At 50.3% G+C, this 22,459-nt stretch overlaps 1 protein-coding gene across 1 annotated transcript in view; it reads right to left on the bottom strand.

Moving 5' to 3' along the window:
- Positions 1-22,459, bottom strand: part of SDK1 (sidekick cell adhesion molecule 1) — a 136,810-nt gene that overhangs the window by 21,752 nt on the left and 92,599 nt on the right. Inside the window, exons 15-17 of the mRNA XM_025380758.1 lie at positions 11,751-11,915; positions 7,551-7,688; positions 3,454-3,574 (exon numbers count right to left, since the gene is read on the bottom strand). Coding sequence (XP_025236543.1) covers positions 3,454-3,574; positions 7,551-7,688; positions 11,751-11,915 — 424 coding nt within the window. The remainder of the gene's footprint in view (positions 1-3,453; positions 3,575-7,550; positions 7,689-11,750; positions 11,916-22,459) is intronic.

Raw genomic sequence — 22,459 nt, 5'->3', positions numbered from 1 at the left:
GAGAGGTGAGGATGGAGTCATGAGGAACGGTCTGATCTGCCATGCTAAGGAGTGGGAATTGTCTCCTACAGATGAGAGGGAATTGGGGAAGTTTGCACCAGGCCTGGTCTCCCTGTCTGGTGGGACAGCATTCATCCTCTCTGGCTGGTGGAATTCTCAGATGGTTCCATCACTGCCCCCCCAACCCCCATCATCCCATCCTGTGAGTGTGGGAAGGGCCTGTGACATGCCTCTAATCAGTGGAACATGGCAGACTGAAGTCTGGGTTACGTTAAATGGAATGGGCGAAGGACAGCTACTCCCATCACGCCCATGATCACATGATATTATAGGAGACCCCATCTTGGCGGACCGGAGACAGAGATGCTCTTGCTGGCCTCGCAGAAGCAAACAGCATGTTGTGAACAGCCTCTGGAGAGGACCCCATGGCAGGGGACCATGAGTGGCCTCAAGGACATGAGGGCAGCCTCTGGAGAGGACCCCATGGCAGGAGACCATGAGTGGCCTTAAGGACATGAGGGCAGCCTCCAGAGGAGGGCCAAGAAGAGGCTGAGGCCCTCGGTCATGCGGCCACAAGGAAATGCATGCTGCCAGCAGGCTGAATGAGCTTGGAAGAGGATTCTTGCCCAGTTGAGCCTCCAGATGAGAACACAGCCCATCTACGCCTGGATTATACCCATGCAAGGCCATGAGCAGAGGAACTAGCTGAGCTGTGCCCAGACACCTGCCCAAGAGAGACCGTGTGGTGCTAAATAGGTGTTGGTTTAAGCTGCTAAACTTGTGGTCTTTTGTCATGCAGCAACAGAAAATGAATACCCTCTTCAGCTCCCCACTTCCTGGAGACTATCTGAGCTGAGTAAAAGCCCAGCTTCTATTTTTCAGACAGAGAACTTAGAACTTGGGGAAAAACTCTGAGTACAACATTGTTGAGTTTTCAAATCAGGCAGGATTGAGTGCTTCTTAGTCCTCCAAAGGGTGTGCAAGGACTTGATAGTGAAAGCAGCCTGTGTGCAGTTAGACGGGCAGCTGTGCACTCAAGGGGACCACATCCAGGACCTCCAGCATGCTGCGAGGAGTGAGTGCAGAGCTGAATGATGGCTGCATAGGGAGTGCCTTCTCATCCCTCAATGGGAGAAGTAACGCTGGGTGACCAAGCAAGGAGAGGCTACAGGCCAGGAAACTGGGCCTTGGGTGGAGACTCTGCTGGGAAGGCTGGAGGGGATAGAGACCTCTGGTTTTGTGCCATGGGTGTTGTCTCCCCCAGGGTGTGCCTCAGTTTCTCCTGGAAAGGCCCAGTGAAGGCCCAAGGGCCTTTCTTTCTCTATCTCAAAGGTAATTTACTTTGGGAAAGATGCCATTTCTTATCTAAACATTTGGGTAAATCTTTTTATCTAAGGAGCTAAAATGATGTCTTCCCCACAAAGAAATTGGAAGCACAGATGTGCATTGGGGAGACATAAATCAACTGTGCCTGTATTTCTAAGATATTTGGGGGATGATGCTACGGGACCAATCTCAGGTGTCCCTGCCCAGACACTTCCCCTCTCAGCAGAGAATCCTTTCCTTCAATCACATTTGGGGTCTGATATGGTTTGGCTGTGTCCCCACCCAAATCTCATCTTGAGTTGTGGCTCCCATCATTCCCATGTGTCATGGGAGGGACCTGGTGGGAGGTACTTGAATCATGGGGGGCAGGTTTTTCCCATGCTGTTCTTGTGAGAGTGAATAAATCTCACAAAATCTGTTGGTTTTATAAAGGGGAGTTCCTCTACATAAGCTCTCTTTTTGCCTGCCACCATGTAAGACTTGACTTTGCTCCTCCTTGCCTTCCACCATGATTGGGAGGTCTTCCCAGCCATGTGGAACTGTGAGTCCATTAAATCTCTTTCCTTTATAAATTACCCAGTCTTGGGTATGTCTTTATTAGCAGCATGAGGACAGACAAATACAGGGTCCTATTGCTAGGACTGAAAAGGTGATGGCTTATTTAAAAACCTAAGGGAAGGGTCCATTTTCTTTTGCATCTTAATTTTATTTTGTCCTTGGGTCTTTGTGGGCTGAGCACCTCCAACCTCATCATCAAATGATGTTTCTCTTTCCTAGGAAGCAGATGGACTTCACAAACTGAACGACTGTCTATTCCTGGGCAATGTGCTTCAAGGCTGTGTGTGTCTCTTCTCAGAACTCAGAACAAGACAGATTTATAGCAAGGGAGCAGGGCACATAATATTTTAAAATTCTCTGTGACAAGTTCCTCCTGGCCTTGAAACTACACATGGTTGCTTTTTCATGTTTCTATTACATGGCAGGAAAAACTTGCCTCCCAGTAGACAAAAGAAATGAAAGGTGTGACCAGATGTCACCACCAGCATCCACCTTCAGCCCTAGGGAAGGCCTCGTGGGGTAGTGGCCTGCGGTGCTTTGGACTGGCACCTGTGGGGCTGGCAGAGCGTCAGTGGCTGGGAAAAGGCCTGCCCGTGCCTTGGCACCATCCGAGTGATCTGAGATTTCCAAACTCAGTGGAGGGCGGGGGTCGCCCAGGGAATCTCCAGGCACTGCTGGCCCCTGCAGCTTTGTAAACAATAAAGGGAAGAGGAAACCCTGGGGTCTGTCTGGGTCTGGATGACGTGTGATTTCCACGCCCTTGCAACTGAGTGTAATCCAAGGTGAGTCTGGTTGAGGGAGAAGAGCCTCTTCCAACCCAAGGCTGGGGCACCCCGGGAAGGCCCCGAGGTGTATGTTTTCCAGGAAGCATCCTCAGGTGTTTAGGTTTTTCCTTCCAGACACTCAAGACCCCTCCCCAATCCTGGCTCTTCTCCTTGGTCAAGGGTTCTCAAATCAGAGGATGGCGCTCTGCACATCAAAAAGGCAAACCCAGGTCATCTCCTCTCTTGTTTGGGAAACCTTGCTTCCTGCTGGATTTAGGAAAAGGTTTATAAGCTAAGGAGGCTTTGGTGGTGAAAATCCTTCTTGCCTGCACTCACATCCGTGTATGGAATGGCGATGTGTATCGGCACAGGAAAACTTTGGAATACAAAGAACAATGAAATCAGCAACAAGCACCAGGCTAGCTTTCGAGGACACCCAGTCGGGCCTGTGGCAGCCCAGATGACACCTCTGTGAACTAGGAACGCTGGGATCCAAGGTGCCCGCGGTTGATACGGAAGGCCCGCCTGGCAGCCCCTGGGTGTTCCAGGTCCTTCCCACACACCTGAGGCCCTCTTTCTAAATCTCCAGAGATGCCCGGAAAATACTTCCAGCCGCTCTGCTGACTCCGTCCCTCCTAGACTCAGGGCTGCCCCTGGTGGTTTGGGATCGCGCTTGGCAGTGGGTTAGGTTTTGCTTCATGGAACCACAAGGTGGGATGCGGGAGGTGCCCGTGGGCGTGGGCTGTCACCCCAACCCTGGCAGCTCAGATCTCCGGGTGGGCGCGGCACAACGCTGGCTGCCTACCTGGTCCCGTTCTTCTTGGAGAAGGTGCTCTTGACATTGAGGTGGCGGCTGCTGAGCTCCAGGGCAGCAAATCCTCCATTGTCCCGGGTCACAGACTCCTCCATGGTGGAGATTCCCTTTCCTAAAGCCCAGCAGGAGAGTGACAACAGACGTGTTATTGGTGTGGTCACCGCAGCCGCACTGAGCCAGAGCTGGCCAGTGAGGCAGCTCCTGAGTCCTGCCGCATGCAGAGCCCAGAGTCGGGGACACCTGCTTCAGCACCTCTGAGGGCCGAGCTGGGGAGAAAAGCTAGGTATTGATCACAATGTTGGAGCCAAGTGACAATATTAACATTTCAGTGTTTGTTCTGCCTGATCCCAAAATACCAGTATTCTTGCCACTGTTTTATGAAAATAGACTCAGAATGCATAAACTTTTTTTGACTTTTTTGTTTGTTTGTTTTGGTAGAGATGGGGTCTCACTACATTGCCCAGGCTGGTTTCGAACTCCTGGCCTCAAGCAATCCTTCTGCCTCGGCCTCTGAAAGCGCTGGGACTGCAGGTGTGAGCCACTGTACCTGGCCAAGAATGCATAAGCCTTTTAAAAGTCAGGGAAATTAAATATTTAATAAATTCCAAAATAAAAATTCATAATCATTTAGCAAAACAGGAAGTAGAAATAAATGTATGGGAGTGTGACGGCTAAAGAAAGGGTACAGGGCTTCCATTTGAGGTGATACAAACGTTCTAGAATTGACTGTGGTCACGACTGCACATATCTGTGCATTCACCACTGAACCGTACACTTTAAAAAACAGTAAATTTACAAATATATAGCAAAACATATTCTAAAATATATTAACAGAGCAAACGAATAAAGTTTTGAAAACCAAACAACATAAAAAAAAATTCCACTAGATTTTGCCATCTCATCCTGCAGGAAAGTCCAAGGCCTCCGAGCCGTCCCCAGGCTTGGCCTGGTCTGTCCACCCTGCCAAACCCCACGTCATCTTCCAGCCCTCAGCCCCTCCCTAACACGGGTTTCTCTCTCGGGGCTCTCCCTCTTGCTGGAAGCTCCTTCTTCCAGTATTTTCCGGGCTTCTTAACCCTTCCTGCAGATCACAGCTCAAATGCCCTGAGACCAAAGAGGACCTCCCTGACCACATAAAGTGACCTCTGTTTCTCACACATATTTACTTTGAGGTACAGCCTTAAGTCCACCATGCTCCCCGGTGCCCCGCCAGCCCCCAGGACAGCACCTACACATATACCAGGGGCTTGGCAGGTATTTGCTAAGTGTGTTGGCATTTCTAAACCCCAAGAGTCTCCTCTCTGCTGGGACCTGGCCCCCCTTTGACGTGCCTTAAACCTTAACGCTCTATCTGTGTGTAACGGAAGAACACAGAGCAGGAAATGAAAGATGGGCTTGCCTGGGAGAGGGGATTTGGGATGACGAGAGGTGAGCAGGTGGAAACCGAGATCAGAAAGGAATTCAGATGAGGATGGGAGGATAAGGAGCGCACGCAGGAAGGGGTGTCGAGTGAGGCTGTCACCGCGGAGGTTTAAGTTTTGCAATGTCTAGTGAGCAGGACGGGAGACATTCTGGTAGATAAGTATTATTTTTTCCAGGCTTCAATTATGATGTTAAGTTAATACTGCAGGGTGCAGCTGAGCATGGGAAGCTGCAGGTCAGATCTGCGTTTTCAAGTCTGTTTTCCAGATGGAGGAGGAGAGTGAAAAGCAGGGAGATTTTCTATGCGCCAGACACAGGATTCTGTAATAGCATTAACTCGGGAAAATGACACGCCATTCATACATTGTAAATCCCACAGGAATAAAATCTGATTTACGAACACTTGTTAGAAGTGAATTTATACAGAAAAAAATAAATCCTTTCTTGGAGGGATGAATTGCTTAACATTATAGAAGCAAATAGGGAGGCATTTTAGGTGCCTGGTTTTTTTAACCCCTTTGGCACAAGGATGGTGGGACTTGTGGCCGGGGTCAGGAACCTACTCTGCCTAGCTCCTTGGCCAACAGGGCTAATGTAGCCAGCTCCTTTTTTTTAAAGAATAGCTCATCAGGGATCTGCCTTTCCAAAAAGAGAAGACCCAGTTGATGGGAAAACCTCCAACGAATGAGCTGGGCTCAGGAGGAGGTCTGGCCCAGTGGTAGTGGCGATATCAGAGAAGTGACCACGTGCTTGGGCTCAGCTACAGCTCTGGTAGATGCTCCGTGGGATCAAAACAGGCCATAGGCCAGGTGCCGTGCGTGGCTCACTCCTGTAATCTCAGCACTTTGGGAGGCTGAGGTGGGAGGATCACTTGAGTCCTGGGGTTCGAGACCAGCCTGGCCAACATGGCGAAACCCCGTCTCTATTTAAGAAACAAGACACAGGCTGCAGTCTAGCACTCAGTTACATTCTGGTTATCCAGAGAAGTGGCCTCATTGATAATGATGAGGTTTTTAAAATTGAGGATAATCAAATGCACAAGCTATGCTAATCTTAAGTGGCAGAATGATGCTTTATGATTGTGCATATAACCACCGTCCACGTGGAGAGACAGAGCATGTTTAGCACCTGTGAGGCGCTCTCAAGCATCTTCCCTGTTTATACCTCTCCACCAACAGGCAAACCTGGAAACTTCCATTCACTGTGGGTATTCCTGGCCTTCATGTAAATGGAGTCACAAGGTCTGTGCTCTCTGTGGTTGGCTTTACCCTACGTTCATTTGTTCCTTTCTCTAATGATAGTGATTCATTCAGCAATAAATGCTTATTAACTGAATGCCTGCTCTGCTGGAGACACAGCTCTGCTCTGGGCCTCAGAGGGCTCAGAGGTGGGCCACAGGCGAGGTTCAAGCTGCAGTGGGTGAGAAGAACTATGCCATGGAGATGCTTCCGTGATAGTCTGTGAGCCACAGCAAAACATCAACATCTGAGGTGTGCCCCAGTCACTGTGTTTATAATATTGCATAGTACAATATGCCACCTGTTTAACACTTTATACTTTTTTTAAATAAGAGACAGGATCTCAGCAGGGCATGGCAGCTCACACCTGTAATTCCAGTACTTCAGGAGGCTAAGGTGGTTGGATCACCTGAGGTCAGGAGTTCGAGGCCAGCCTGACCACCATGGAGAAACCCCGTCTCTACTAAAAATACAGAATTAGCCAGGCGTGGAGGTGCATGCCTGTAATCTCAGCTATTGGGGAGGCTGAGGCAGGAGAATTGCTTGAACCTGGAAGGAGGAGGTTGTGGTGAGCCAAGATTGGGCCACTGCATTCCAGCCTGGGCAACAAGAGCGAAACTCTGTCTCAAATTAAAAAAAAAAAGAGAGAGACAGGATCTTGCTTTGTTGCCCAGGCTGAGTACAGTGGTGTGATCATGGCTTACTGCAACCTGGATCTCCCAGGCCCAGGTGATCCTCAGCCTCAGCCTCCCAAAGTGCTAGGATTACAGGCATAAGCCACCATGCCCAGACACACCTGGCTTTCTAATAGTATTAAAAAATGTGATTAGACCAGGCGTGGTGGCTCACGTCTGTAGTCCCAACACTTTGGGAGGCTGAGGCGGGCGGATCACCTGAGGTCAGGAGTTCGAGACCAGCCTGGCCAACATGGTGAAACCCTGTCTCTACTACAAATACAAAAATTAGCCAGGCATGGTGGCGGGTGCCTATAATCCCAGCTCCTCAGGAGGCTGAGGCAGGAGAATCACTTGAATCCTGGAGACGAAGGTTGCTGTGAGCCGAGATTGTGCCACTGCACTCCAACTTGGGTGACAGAGTGAGACTGTCTCAAAAGAAAAAAAAAGCAATTGCATTTGAACAAAGGTACAGAGTGGGGATCTCTGAGGCTGGATGACTCATACACCCTTATCAAAGACATATAGCTAATCTGAGGGCAGGCAGGGTCAGCATCTGGGTCCCGAGGCGTAGAGCGCTCCCTGGGCTGTGCCTGGCTGCCCCCAGAAAGAAAACCTATTGCGTCTCTCTCAGCACCTACAGGCAAATGAAATGGAAAAGCGGACACTGGCCCGGCAGATCCACGAGAGAACGAACGTTGTGTTTTGGCTGAGTAGCATCATGGGACATGCGAGGAAGGGGCCGGACCTGCACCTGTGCTGCAGTTCTTGTACTTCTTATTCTGCCCGTGCAGGACGAGGGCGAACACCACCAGCAGGATGACGATCAGGCTGGACAGAGCCATCACCAGGAGAAACCACCACTCCTCGTAGAACGGGGCTTCCACTTGAGCTGCGGAAAAGATACGGACACACAGTGATGTGGGGCAGACACTCCAGCTGCAGTCACCTCCCGTGGGCCACATGGGCGGCGGGGAAGGCTGGGGTGGATAACTCCTGGTTACAGGTGAGAGGAAACCATTGTCCAGCCGGGCCGGTGGACTTTTCCCATGGGACAAGCTCAGGAGGCTCCCATGGTCCTCAGCAGGCTTTGGGAATTCAGCAGCCGCCATTTGCCACCTTTTCTGTGGAATCAGGCTCAGGGCTCCTCTGTCCTCCAAGCCGCCCCTGCCCTGGAGACTTCAGTATCTTTGCCCTTGCCCTGACCTTGCCCACTAAAACTGCCCTTCCTACTTGCTCTCTCCTATTTTCATCCGTTTAAAAACACTGCCTGATCCGGTGCTATGTAGCGAGATCCCATCTCTAAAAACACAAACAAACAAAAGACAAAACAAACAAACAAACAAACAAAAACCAGCCAGGCACAGAGGCATGTGCCTGAAGTCCCAGCACTGTGGAAGGCTGAGGTGGGAGGATTGCTTAAGCCCAAGAGTTCAAGACCAGCCTGGGCAACATAGCAAGACCCCTTTCTCTACAAAACATTAAAAATATTAGCTAGGTGTGGTGGCACACCTGTGGTCCCAGCTACTCAGGAGGCTGAGATGGGAGGATCGCTTGAGCCCAGGAGGTAGAGGCTGTAGTGAGCCACGATCACACCACTGCACTCCAGCCTGGGTGACAGAACAAGACCCTGCCTCCACAAAACAAGCAAGCCAGCAAACGAAAACGTTGTCTGGGTTAAAGTGAGGATAGAACAAAGCGCCCAGACGTCCTTCTCTCTCCTGGTGCTGGGACATCCCAGAAGACGGCTCCAGGTCCCCTGCCTTCTCCATCACCACCTCCTGCCTGCACACGACACTCACATTCCACCTGTTATACCTCCTCCTGTCTTGCTCAGATTCATCCTTTACATCACCTGAGAGAGATCTTCCTCAGAGAGAAATCAGTTGCCCCCCTGTTAAAATTCTCAGTGGTTCCCATCAGCCGAGGGGTGAACCCTGAGCCCACAAAGCACCCCAGGACCTGCCCCTGCCGACTGCATGTGTGCAGAAGCCCCCACTGGAAACACGCACTGTGTGTATTTCTCTACCTGTTGGCCCCTTCGCAGACCACAAACCCCTAAAGCCTGGGGCTGTGTTTTATTTATTTTCTGCCTCTAGCAAAACTGAGCTGAATGACTGGACCTCTCTTTAGATGTGTTTCTGAGAAATGAATGGAAAAAAATGCATTTAAAGGCAGCTTTGAAGGATGCTCTTCTTCCTTCTGTCTCATTCTGCTCGCTAAGAACAGAAAAGCGGGCAATTGTATCTTGATGGGTGCTGGGTGGTCCCGGCGTCCCATTCAGGGCCTTCTATGGGCCGGGAAGGGGAGTGGGTTCTGTGGCACTGGAAGCCCCTCAGAACACAAAGCCTCTTACAGGCAAAGCCCAAGTGTTGGCCCCCAGCAGCCAGAACCCTTCCAAACACAGCCAGCCGAAGCTTCTATCCTATATCTCACGAATAGGGGATGTGTGCACACCAGGAAGAAAAGCAGGGAATCGGCTTTGGTTAATGCAGGTTCACAGGGCTCCTTAGGAGGTGATGGTGTTTTAAATCCAAAAGACAGAAGTGGGTTTGCGGGCTGTGCATTCAGTACTCCAACAGCAAGTCTGACAGATGACACACTGACACCACCGGCCAAGTGGCCCAGAGTGGGCCTGGCCCTAGCACCTGGCAGGAAAGAAAGGCCGGGCTGTTCTGGAGGACTCTCACATGGGGCAGGACGTCCCAGCTGCCCGGCCTGGCCTGGTCCTGATGCCAGCCGGTGATGGTTGCTGGCTTCCCTGAAGGATGCGATGAGCTCAGTGCTGTCCAGCTCACAGCAAGGCCAGCTCCACGTGCAATGGAGTGTCAGAGACGCCTGAGCCACAGGCCCCGGGAAGTGGGGTCAGGGTGCATGCTCCGCATGAGGAACCGGCATGTAGAACTGCTCTGTGTCCATTTCCACAGGTAAAGCTCATGCAGCAAATCTTGGATCTCTGAATTGGGATGAGGGGTGCTGGGGGTTCCTCATTCTCTCTACTTTGGGGTACATTTAAAATATTCATAATGAAAATTAGGGAAATGAGAAATCTGTGCTTTTTCTAAATCTTACTCATTAAAAAATTAAGTGATCAGCCAGGCACCGTGACTCACTCCTGTAATCCCAGCACTTTGGGAAGCCAAGGCAGGCGGATCACTTGAGATCAGGAGCTCGAGACAAGCCTGTCCAAAAGGGTGAAACCCTGTCTCTACTAAAAACACAAAAATTAGCCGGGCGTGGTGGCACATGCTTGTAATCCCAGCTGCTTGGGAGCTGAGGCAGGAGAATCACTTGAACCCGGGAGGCGGAGGTTGCAGTGAGCCAAGATCGTGCCATTGCACTCCATCCTGGGAGACAGAGCGAGACTCCATCTAAAAAAAAAAATCAGGGGGTTCTCTGGGTCCCTTTCTCACAGCCCCTCTCACAGAGTGACCCCGGAATTCAAGCATGTTCCCAGGCCAGCGTACCAGGCTTAGGGCCCACGCTCACCCACAGGCGAGCACAGGGTCCTTCCTCCAAACTCATAGCACACAAAGGACGAAGACTAAGTTCAGTTTCAACAAGTGCGGTCAGTAGCTCAAGCAGCTCTAACACAGAGGAGAGGAACAGCTTCTTCCTGATCCCAGGAGGAGGACCAATGGAGCTGGCCCTGCCGGGGCTTCTGGCTGAGGCTCTGCTGCCCCGACCCCGAGGCCTCCCTGCCCTTCGTGCTGCTGAGAGCCCCTCTCCTCAAACACAGCCCAGCCCTCTCTGAACCCCCAGTGCTCTGGCTCGCAGTCAGTCTGCACAACGGAATCACCGTGTGGTAAAGAAAGTCATGCCTGGAGCCACGGAAGTCACTGTCTGGGGTGAGGGGACAGCGAGGGTGTGTGTTTAACCTTCTCAAGCAACCCGCAGGTACAGCCAGTGTTCAGTCCCTAGGCACATGGGGGGTTGGGGGGGCATGACCACGGACCAGCTTTGCTGCCCCTCCCTCTCCAGCTCCCCCACCCACGGCTCTTCAATGACCAGGACTTTTTCTCCACCACCTTCTGCCTCCTGCAGGTGTCCCTTCCCCTGTGGCAGGCTTCGGGCACCTTCCTGATTCCCAGGCAAGGTCATGGCCCCCGCCCTGTGGGTCATAACCCCTGCCATGACTGCTGACTGCAGACACGTCTGTCATCTAACACGGCTGCCCTGGGGGAGGAAGCCCTGCCCTGGCCTTCTCTGCCACTCCCCCGAGAGCAGACCTGGTCCTGGACCCAGGGTGGCCTCTGGAGCCTGCAGTACCTCACAGCGACGAGCACGCAAAGAAACGCCCAGCCCGGGAGCGGCAGTACCTCCACCTGCACGCCATCCTCAGGGACGGCGATACTGCTCGCCTTGTGCCCAGAGCAGCTACTGTTCCCAGCCCCTCCGCTGGCTCTCTGGGAGGCCCCGGGAAGACATGACCTCTTGTCAGGCACTCGTGGGTTCCCCCATGGCTGCCGGGGTGGTTCTTGTCCCTCCAAAATCACACGTGCTCCCCAGCAAGGACGCACCAGCTAATAGAGGGGCTCGGGGCTCTGCTTTCCTTGGGAATGCCTTTGCCGCAGAGGGGACACCGCGTGACTCACGCTCACGCCTCTGACACTTGCATGTGTCTCTGATTTTAAAAACTACGAGGAAACACATTAGGAATTGCTGGAGCACAGCGTGGACACAGAACCCATAAGGGGCCTTGCTGGTGGTGCTGGGGGAGGCTCCGGGGCCTGGGGTCCTGCCAGAGGGCAGCAGGGAGCTGCCCAGGAGGATGGGTGGCACTGGGGAGGTGTTGGAGACTGACACTGCTCTCCCCGCCCGCATATTCTCTGAGCAGAACCTCAACCGAGCTGGAGACACCTAAAGCAGCAAGTTCGTGTCCCCTTCGTCCCCCTCGACTCCATTTCTCCCTCTAGTCCTTCAGAAGAAGACAGACCTCCCTGGGAGGGCCTACCTGACACGGCTGTGGAGGGGCTGCTGGGCTCCCCGTAGCCCACCTCGTTCACAGCCACCACCCGGAACTCGTAAGTCACGCCTTGCCGGAGCTTATCCAGGCTGAGGGTGTAGGATGTGGCACTCCGTGGGATGTCCTTCACAAACATGTCCCATAAGCCTTCATCTGCAAGAGGGATGGGGAGGCGAGGGCAGAGTTAGGAGTGCGAACTCCCAGGTGTGAGCCCCATGCACCTGCCTGGTGGGTCGGCTTGTGGCGACCTGGATGAGGCATCAGAGGCACTGGATGCGGAATGAGTGCTGAATGGGGATGGAGTCTCAGTTTTGCAAGTCAAAGAGTGCTCTGGAGACGAATGGTGTGCTGGTTGCAGAACAGTGTCGGTGTGCTCAATGCTACTGAACTTGAAATGGTCACAGTGGGAAATGTTAGGTTATGTGTATCTCACCACAGTAAAATACATATATGTATGGAAACCTCACATATAGGAAAACATGAATACACTTGAAATTAAAGCCATTAATAAACTTAAAATTAAAATCAGACATAGAGAGGAAGTTAGAGGCACATGAGTTGGGTTCTGAGGCATCTCTCCAGCCACAGAGCAAAAGAAATGTGATCAGTGAGATCTGTCATAAAAAACCATGGCGAGCTGGGCATGGTGGCTCATGCCTGTAATCCCAGTACTTTGAGAGGCTGAGGTTACAGGACTGCTTGAGCCCAGAGCTCGAGACCAGCCTGGGCAACACAGGGAGACATCATATATACGCACAATTTTAAAAATTAGCCAGGCATGATGGCAGGCACCTGTGGTCCCAGCTACTCAAGAGGCTGAAGCAGGAGGATGGCCTGAGCCTGGGAGGTTGAGGTTGCAGTGAGCTGAGATTGTGCCATTGCACTCCAGCCTGGGCAACACAGTGAGACCCTATCTCAAAAAACAAACAAAAAAAGAACTTTGCAATTGTTATGACTTCACATTACAACATAAAAAGAAAAAAGGAAAAAAAGAAATAAAAAACTTATGACACTATAACATCAGGGCAGAAAGGGCTGATGGAGCCTGGAGCTAGATAGCCTCTTTGCCAAGCCTGGCCCCAGCAATTCAATTAGCTGTGTGACTTTAGACAAAGAACAGAACCTCTCTGACCCTTGCCTGTAGAATGGTGATAACAAAGGCATCTTCGTCATAGATTTGCTTCAAGGATTAAATAAGTTAATATTTATAAAGTGCTCAGGACAGTGCCTCACACATAGTAAGTGCTGCACGTGTGTTTGTGAAATAAAATATAAATTTAATTCTAAGGAGGTTGTTTGGTAAAAAAGTAGGCTCAGAGGTCAAAATGTTCATTTGAAGTAGCAATCCTTCATGAACTGTATTTGTTTTTCTAGGCTCAGGTATGAGACCTTTTACAAAGCAGGAAATCTGGTGAGGGAAAACCCATTTGGATATGTGTGTACCCGTGCTGACTGCCTTATGGGCACTGAGACTGCTCCGGAAACCAACCTTATCACCCACCTGCAATCACCAGGTACGCTCAGATGGATTAGCCCAACAGTAAACAGGCAGAAAATTGCTATTGTATCAGTCTGTATTTGCAGAGGATTTAGAATTTGCACCGACTAAGTCCTTACAGTCACAGGTTAACGAGGAGTAGATGTGAATGAGATTTGAAAGGTACAAATCTCTGCACTGGCAGAAAAGTAGTGTAACACTGATCTTCCCTCCCTCCCTCCCTCTCTGCTTGCTTTCTCTCTCACTCTTTCTTTCTTCTTCCTCCCTTCCTCCTTTCCTTTTTTTTTTTTTTTTGAGACAGGGCCACACAGGCTGGAGTGCAGTAGTGCAATCACAGCTTACTGCAGCCTCGAACTACTGGACTCAAGCGATCCTCCTGCCTCAGCCTCCTGAATAGCTGGGACTACAGGTGCATGCCACCACGCCTGGCTAAGTTGTTAATTTTTTTTTTTTTTTTTTGTAGTGACAGGGCCTCTGTATGTTGCCCAGGCTGGGCTCGAACTCCCAGACTCTAGCCATCTGCCCGCCTTGGCCTCCCAAAGTGCTGGAATTATAGGCGTGAGCCACTATGCCTGGCCATTATTTCTAAATATTCTCATTTACAGCCATTTCTCACCAAGACGCTCATCACCATTAATAGTGTCAGAATGGCAAGCCAGAGCCTAAGCCTACCTTCTTCCTCCTAGGATGCTGAGGTTCACACACAGATTGCTGGCTGTATGTAGTTTATGCTGGTTGTATGTGGTTTATATTGTCGTACGTGAGTTTGGCTTAAGAATGGTCAGGGAAGGCTTCTGCATTTACTCTGCACAGGCCTCCTCTTGGCCTGGGGCACTGCTGCCCCCTCCTCCCCTGCCTCACTCCCTTATTCATCCACAAATGCTGTCCACTCTTTGGTTAGGCCCTGTGCCATCCATCAGGGAATCAGATGAGACTGCTGTTGACTGCTGTTCTAATGAGCTACCCACAGCCAGTGGACAGGGGATGGTGGAAAATCAAGAGTCCTTTCCTCATCTTTTTGAGGCCAACCTCGACCCCACCCCACGTTCCAGGAAGGGACGGCTGCTTCCACCAATGGGCTTCTAAAGCCCATCTGCACATTTACCTGCCTGTTCACACCATCAGGCTTAGCATCATCCAGCCACCCATCCATCCATGTAACCATTCATCCATTCCATTCTTCTTGCCTTCCCTCCAGCTATCATCTATCCATCCATCCTTCCATCCATCTTTCCATGATCCATCCTCCCATGTAACCATCCATCCACCCATTATCCATCCATTCTTCCTTCCTTCTCTCCACCCATCCATCCATGTAACCATTCATCCCTTCCATTCTTCTTTCCTTCCATCCAGCCATCCATCCATCCACGTAACCATTCATCTATTCCATTCTTCCTGCTTTCCCTCCAGCTATCATCTATCCATCCATCCTTCCATCCATCTTTCCATGATCCATCCTCCCATGTAACCATCCATCCACCCATTATCCATCCATTCTTCCTTCCTTCTCTCCATCCACCATCCATCTATCCATCCATCCATCCATCCATCCATCCATCCATTTTTCCTTCCTTCCTTCCATTCATCCACATAACCTACCTTCCTTCCTTCCTTCCCTCCCTCCCTTCTTCCTTTCCCCTGCCCTCCACTCCCCTTCCCTCCCCTCCCCTGCCCTCCCTTCCCTTCCCTCTAGCCATCCATCCATCCATCCATCCTTCCTTCCTTTCATCCATTCATTTATCCACCCACCCATCCATTCATCCACCCACTCACCAATCCACCTATCCATCCATCTATCCATTCATCCATCCATCCACCCACCCACTCATCTACCTACCCATCCATCCACCCACCCTTCCTTCCTTCCTTCTTTCCTTCCTTCCTTCCTTCCATCTATCCATCCACTCACCCACTAGCCACCCACTCAGCCACCTACCCATCCATCTGCCCACCCACCCTTCCTTCCTTCCATCATCCATCCATTTTTCCTTCCATCCATCCTCCCATCCTTCCCACCCCCAACCCCCCCATTCTTCTTTGTATCCCAAGGCCTTTCTCAGGGTCTAGTACAGCAGGCTTTCAATAAATAACAACCACCGCTATTTTATTTACTGCTTACTATGAGCAAGTCAGTATTTTAAGGGCTTTAAATATTGAATGAATTGTATTTTTCCTCTAGAAAGATAGGCAAATGTATGTTGTAATAGACACTAAAGATCAAATACAGACTCATAAACTGGGTGTTGCTTAAAGCCATTGAAATTAAAGCACTAAGACAGTGAAGGATTTCTTCAGACCGTTCTGAGAAGGTCTGAACACCTCTGGAGTGGATTCTCTGAATGTCTTTTGCATTAATGTTTCTGTAATGCTTTCCTGCTCCTGAGGAAAAAAGAAATGATTCTCCCTTCCTGTACCATCACCTAAAGGCCACATTTTATTTTAAGCGCTCTGTCATAGCTCCACGAATTGTGTGCATTTTTCATAATAACATTTTAAAATATTGATACAGAATCTTAACGCAGAACGATTTAGCAATCCATTTACACTCAAAAATGTTGGGGGAAGGGAATGTCATACTGAGAATTTCCTTCTGAATTAACAGAAGAAAATGCCCCCATTTTTATTCTGCTTAATTCTGCCTTTCCCAAATTAGCATATATTCCACTACAGCTATAATTCACCAGGCTACTTATCTTGTACTAATATTTACACCATGATCACGAGTGGGTAAGAAAAAAATCTGGCAGCTGGTAAGGCGTCCACTCTGTTTCTCAACTGTGGATTATTTTTCTCATTTGTATTACGTTGTTAAATATCTCAATAAATCAATGATGGAGAAAAGTATCTCTACAAATTAGGGGGAAAATAACATTACAGAACTATTAGCAAAAATGAGATTTGTGCAACCGATTTTTCCATGCTCTGGACAGTCCCCAGTGCCTGGATTTCCATCTCAATCAACACTCAAGAGGACAGCAGGGCCTCATCCCTTTTAAAGGCAATTCTGTTGCACACAGTCAGCCGCTTGTCAATCACCCAGGCTAGGCTCAGCCCTCTAGGATGTCCAGAAGAGCCAGCCTGGTTTCTCTTCCCCACTGAATGAGCTGTGCTGCCACTGCAGGAAAAGCAAGGGCCAGGCACAGTGGCTCACGCCTATAATCCCAGTACTTTGGGAGACTAAGGTAGACAGATCATGAGGTCAGGAGTTCAAGACCAGCCTGACCAACATGGTGAAACCCTGTCTCTACTAAAAATACAAAAATTAGCTGGGCACAGTGGCATGCGCCTGCAATGCCAGCTACTCAGGAGGCTGAGGCAGGAGAATCGCTTGATCCCGGGAGCTGGAGGTTGCAGTGAGCTGAGATTGCACCACTGCAGTCCAGCCTGGGTAACCGAGTGAGACTGTTTCAAAAAAAAAGAAAAAAGAAAAGCAGTGCCCAGCTGGAAGAGAACTGTCGTGACCCCTGAAAAGCCACACCCCCAGATCACTGATCCCCCAAAATGACTGATACATGCATCGAGCCCCCTGCTGAGGCCCAGGCTTTGAACTTCCTGTGGGGCAACGTCCACCTCTGGGCTGGACCTGCCACTTGATGTCTGTGGAAGGAGGAGGTGCCCTCGCGGTGGAGTGACTGCAAATCACACCTGTCTGTTGTGCTTGGTCTTTCCTTCCCGGCTGCCCGAAAGAACACCTTCCTGGACTCTTGTTACTGAAGCACCATTGGATAAATACCACTAAGAAAGTGGGAAACCACTGAGAAAGGGACTTTGCAAAATACTCCGAAAGAAGCCACACTGTCACCACAACCTCCAATCCTGTCCACCTCAGAAGGAAGGCTGAGTGGGAAACAGCAAGAGCCCATTCAGCTCCCCATTGAGGTGGCTTTTCTTTAAAGAATATAAACTATGCATCTTCATTTTTTATGGTGTGATTTGTTCACTTAAACAAGGGAAGTAAGGGGCTAATATCGAAGTCCTTGAAAAAAGAAATCTTTTCCGTATAAATAGGTTCTGCTATCCATCCATGCTTGACCCCGGCCGACAGAATGAGTCAGCTGTTAGTTTCTGCTGCCAGCATCTCCCCCTGCCCAAGCGGTAGGAGGCACATCTGTTCCCAGATAATGTCCTAATACACCCGGCAACATGATCACCTCTTTTCTGAACTGATCCGGAGCCCAGCGCAGCATGTCCAAGGGTCTGCACTCAATTTATCCCTCCGACACCCAGAACGGAGCTGTGTGCTGCAGGTATTAGGGCCAACGTCATGCCAATACAAAAGTTTGATTTCATGGACAATTAAACAGGGTCTCCATGCTGAATGAAACTGTCATTCACTGCCCGAGATTTCTGGTTCCACGCACTCACACAACCAGCCACTTGACTGTCAGCCTGCAGCTCAGAGCAAATGCAAGCCTGTCGGTTGTTTATTTCTTAAATACTGCCATTTCTCTTTGTATAAATGGTCAATCCGGGTTAGAAACTGTACTGAAGTAGGTGGGGCTTAAACACGAGTCTAAATACATCTGATTTTAAAAAAAGACAGTTACCTTCCATCGGATCCTCATTCAAGGCAGGAGGCAAAATGCACTGCATGTTAAGATGAGGAAGAAAGACAGCCTGTGTTGCGGGTTGACCCCAGGAAAGAGTGGGAAAATGGTCTGACAAGCTGTCAGAAATGCGCTTATGAGAAAGGCAAGCAGTGCGTGAGGGGACCGTGGCATCGTCAGAGCCACGGCGGCAGCCCCTCTTGCTGAACCTGCTGACTTGGAACATCTGTGGATGTCAAATCTTCAGAGAAATACTGATTTTCTTCCTTACTCACTTGAAAACTCCCCGTTGCCAATGACTGAGATTGAACAAAATCAATGGGGAGGCAACTGGGAAGCCCTCAGGGGATTACCAGTGGACAGTGGTACAGGCCTCCAGCTGGGGGGTGTCCCCATCAGGCACGGGACCTGTCCTCTAGCCGCCAGCCCTCATCTCTGGGCTACACACATTATTCGAGAAAAAAAAAAAAAACAGCAATACAATGTCTGCCTGCATTGGGTAATTTCTAAATATGTATTTCATGGCTGCTTTGGAGAGGAAAATATATTTATAGTTCCTTTAGTGTCATTCCAGTCTATTGTGTAAATATGTAAATTAGACTTCATGATCTAAACAGTAAAATGCCTTAGAATAATCTGTGTAAATAAATCATCTGCATATGCCCAGTGCATAGTTTCCAGTGCCTTCCAGGGAGTTTTGCAACACCGATTTGGAGGAAACTTATGCACAGCCAGAGAAAGGAACGTGTTGGCCAGGCTGTGCTGGCGGAAGCTGATGGCGGTGTCCTTGGGCTCACACTTGCGGAGCGCCCTCTCCAGGAATAAGAGGGGATCTGTGCTTTAGCCTGGTGCTAATTTCATTAGCTGCTGTTCAGTTGTGTCTCCACATGGCCACAGCAACAGGCGCTATGCAGTAGAATGTGTAGGGGTGGAAGGAAGGATGGGGATGGGAGGGCAGGACGCTCCACTGCCATCTGCCCGGGCTGCCCAGGCCCGGTGGCCGCCCTCTCCAAAGCAACAAAGCTGATGAGTGTCTTGTCTCCCAGGGGCAAGGTAGAGACTCAGCTGGATAGACATCAGGCCGAGACGACCACCTGGGCCAGAGGGGCTGCCTGGCACTGAGTGCCCATCTCCCAGATACCCAGCAGTGAGGGCCCTTGTGTGGCCCCTCCCAATACAAAACGGAGTCCATTCATTGCACCCGGAGCAAACCACACCCCGCCTGGAGAACGTCTTACTAGGGAGCTTTGGTGGGAAAATGAGATGACACAGCATTTAATGTTTTGTGTAATGAGGCCTGTAATGGATGACAGCTGAGATCCAAAGCCCTCAGGTACCGGCAAGGTGTTTAAATATTGACAATCCATAAAGCGTTTCATTTGCCTGAGCTGCTGCAGGCCTTAGTTATAGGAGGGAGGGGGCGTCTTTCTCAACTTCCCACGAAAGACCACGGGTCTCGCGGCCCGCTTGGGTTCCCTTCATGACCCGAAAGGGGAGATCGTTGGTGACCTGTTTTCGAATGTCGAGCAGCCAAGCAGAAGTAAGTGCAGGATCTTCAGCCCTCGCCGAAAAAGCCGGCGTCTTCTTGTTAGGTCTGTTGTCACGTCTTGGTCCCCCGTGGGTCAGTTTCCACACTCTGGTCCAACCCTGCTGAGCTCAGACTCAGCTGACTTCAGAAGCTTCTCCATGTTCAGGCAAGCCCCTCCGAGGCGTGGGCCCAGTGTGAAGCCCTCGCCGACACGCCAACTGCTTCTTAACCGCACAGCCTGCCAGGCTCCCTGGGCTGCCTCAGTAACCAACAGGCATCCTGTTCCCTTCGTGACGGCAGGTGGAGCAGCATATGAGAACCTGAGGAGAAGGTCAAGGGCTCCCTCAGCAAGCCTGAGAACCAATGCCTTATCACTGCCTGGAAAATGCCGAGACGTGTTCACAGCGTTAAGAGGCTGAGCCCAGGCACCCGTGTCTGGCTGGTGCCGCCCCATCCCACAGGCTGGTCTCCTGCCCCAGAGTGCTCAAAGACACATTGGTGTGCTTGGCCCAGCAGGCTGGGGAAGGATGGACACCGTGGCTTTTTAAATGATTACTTTAAGCTAAACAAATCATTTTGAGATAGGTGAAGAGTCCCAAGTGGTTGTAAGAAACAACGGAGGGCAAGTCTGTGCATCCTTTACCCAATGTCCCCCAGTGGTAACATCCTACAAAACCGTGTTGCAACCTCACAGCTGGGACACGGGCAGTGATGCCATCGAGATCCAGCATGCCTCCTTCTGTGGCCCTGTGACAGTCACCCGTCTGCTGGGATCCATCATCTCTAGTCAAGGAGGCAGGCGTTCAGGGAGGAGGAAGTTTTATAGCCAGGCCCTTCTGTGGTTTTCTGGTACAGGTGTCTTTTTTTTGTTGTTTTTTGTTTGTTTGTTTGTTTGTTTGTTTTTTTTGAGATAGAGTCTTGCTCTGTTGCCCAGGCTGGAGTGCAGTGGTGCGATCTCAGCTCACTGCAGCCTCTGCCTTCTGGGTTCAAGCAATTCTCCTGCCTCAGCTTCCCGAGTAGCTGGGACTATAGGTGCGTGCCACCACACCAGGCTAATTTTTTTTCTATTTTTAGTAGAGATGGGGTTTCTCCATGTTGGTCAGGCTGGACTGGAACTCCTGACCTCAAGTGATCTGCCCATCTCGGCTTCCCAAAGTGCTGCGATTACAGGCGTCTTAATCTGCTCTGGGCGCCATGGGTCCCTCTGGTGATCTGTTGGCTCAAGGACACTTTCTCAGAATGGTTGTAGATACATAAAGTAAAATTGGAAAGGAAAGCAATTCTACTGGTGATATGGTTTGGCTCTGTGTCCCCACCCAAATCTCAAGTTGAATTGTCATCCCCGGTGTTGGGGGAGGGGCCTGGTGGGAGGTGCCTGGATCACTGGGGTGGGTTTCTCATGAATGGTTTTAGGACCACGCCTTTGGTGCTGTTCTCACAAATAAGGAGTGAGTTCTCATGAGACCTGGTTGTTTAAAAGTGTGTGGCACCTCCCCACTCACTCTCTTCCTCCTGCCCCAGCCATGTGGCATGCTGGCTCCCTGTTCACTTTCTGCCATGGTTGGAAGCTTTCTGGGGCCTCCCCAGAAGCAGAGCCACCATGTTTCCTGTACAGCCTGCAGAACCATGAGCCAACTAAACTTTTTTTCTTTATAAATTACTCAGTCTCAGACATTTCTTTATGGCGACGTGAGAACGGAGTCATACAACTGGTAATGCCTACGATCACCTGGAGGCACCTGCAGGTTCCTGGGAACCCGTGTCTCCAGGTAATGCTGGAGGCACAGATTATGGGTGGTTTTCTCTGCACTAACTTGTTTGGTGACGTGGTTCCTTGGAAGACACGTGAAGAGCTGGATTTCGGTGACCTGTGGCCACCGTTATCCCAGCGCAACTCAAAAGTCTATGCTTCATGGACTCATTGGCTGACAAGGTCCAGCACAGAGTCTACAAATGACTGCGATTTCAACGTAAGGACACGTCCAAACAGCGTCATGAAATATCTGCAATGGCTGGGAGGTCATATGAAAGTATTGCTGGAAGTGTCACAGGTCCTGCTATGAGTTATGTGGTTTCTTAGCTACTATTATGCATAGAATTATGTCCCTGCCCCCCACTGCAAATTCATATGTTGAAGTCCTAACCCCCAATACCTCCAAATGAGCTTATTTGGAAATATGGTAGTTGCGGATGTAATTAGTTAGGATGAAGTCCTGCTGGAGTAGGTGGGTTCCCAGTCTAGTGTGACTGGTGTCCTCATAAAACATAAAACCAAGACACAGACACACATACAGGGAGATCACCATAGGAAGATGAAGGTAGAGGTGGATGAAGCACCTGTCAGCCCCGGATCACCCAGGATGGCCCATAACCACCAGAAGCTGGGGGAGAGGTTACAGGAAACAGATCCTCCCTCACAGCCTCAGGAGGAGCCTGCCCTGCTGCCACCTTGACTGTGGGCTTCCAGCCTCCAAAACCATGAGACAACCCATGTCTGTTGTGGAGGCCACCTAGTTTGTGGGACTTTGCTATGGCAGCCCTGGATAATGAATGGGCCTGCAACCATACTCAAAGGAAATGCCAAATTCCAGTTAGAGATCAGTGAAAAGAAAATGTGTATTTTCCCCCATCCAAGCTCACGGATCTCCTGAATTCTGTTTGTGAACCCCTGGATCTCCTGAATTCTATTTGTTACATCTGTCACTGTGTCAGGGCACTGGTTCCCTCCTCCCCCATCAACTTGCTTTTGAAAGATTATTAGTTACAAGTGTCTTCTAGAAACTTCTTTTTGGAGACAGAGTCTTGCTCTATCACCCAGGCTGGAGTGAGGTAGCACCATCTTGGCTCACTGCAAGCTCCACCTCCCGGGTTCACGCCATTCTCCTGCCTCAGCCTCCTGAGTAGCTGGGACTACAGGCACCCGCCACCATGCCTGGCTAATTTTTTTTTTGTATTTTTGGTAGAGACGGGGTTTCACCGTGTTAGCCAGGATGGTCTCGATCTCGTGACCTCATGATCCGCCCGCCTTGGCCTCCCAAAGTACTGGGATTACAGGCGTGAGCCATCATGCCCGGCCTTTTTTTTTTTTTTTTTTTTTTTTTTTTTTTTTGAGACGGAGTCT

The sequence above is a fragment of the Theropithecus gelada genome, chromosome 3 (assembly GCF_003255815.1).
Source record: "Theropithecus gelada isolate Dixy chromosome 3, Tgel_1.0, whole genome shotgun sequence".
Lineage (NCBI taxonomy): Eukaryota > Metazoa > Chordata > Mammalia > Primates > Cercopithecidae > Theropithecus > Theropithecus gelada.
The sequence above is the reverse complement of the archived record's forward strand: the minus strand, read 5'-3'. Positions and strand labels throughout refer to the sequence as shown.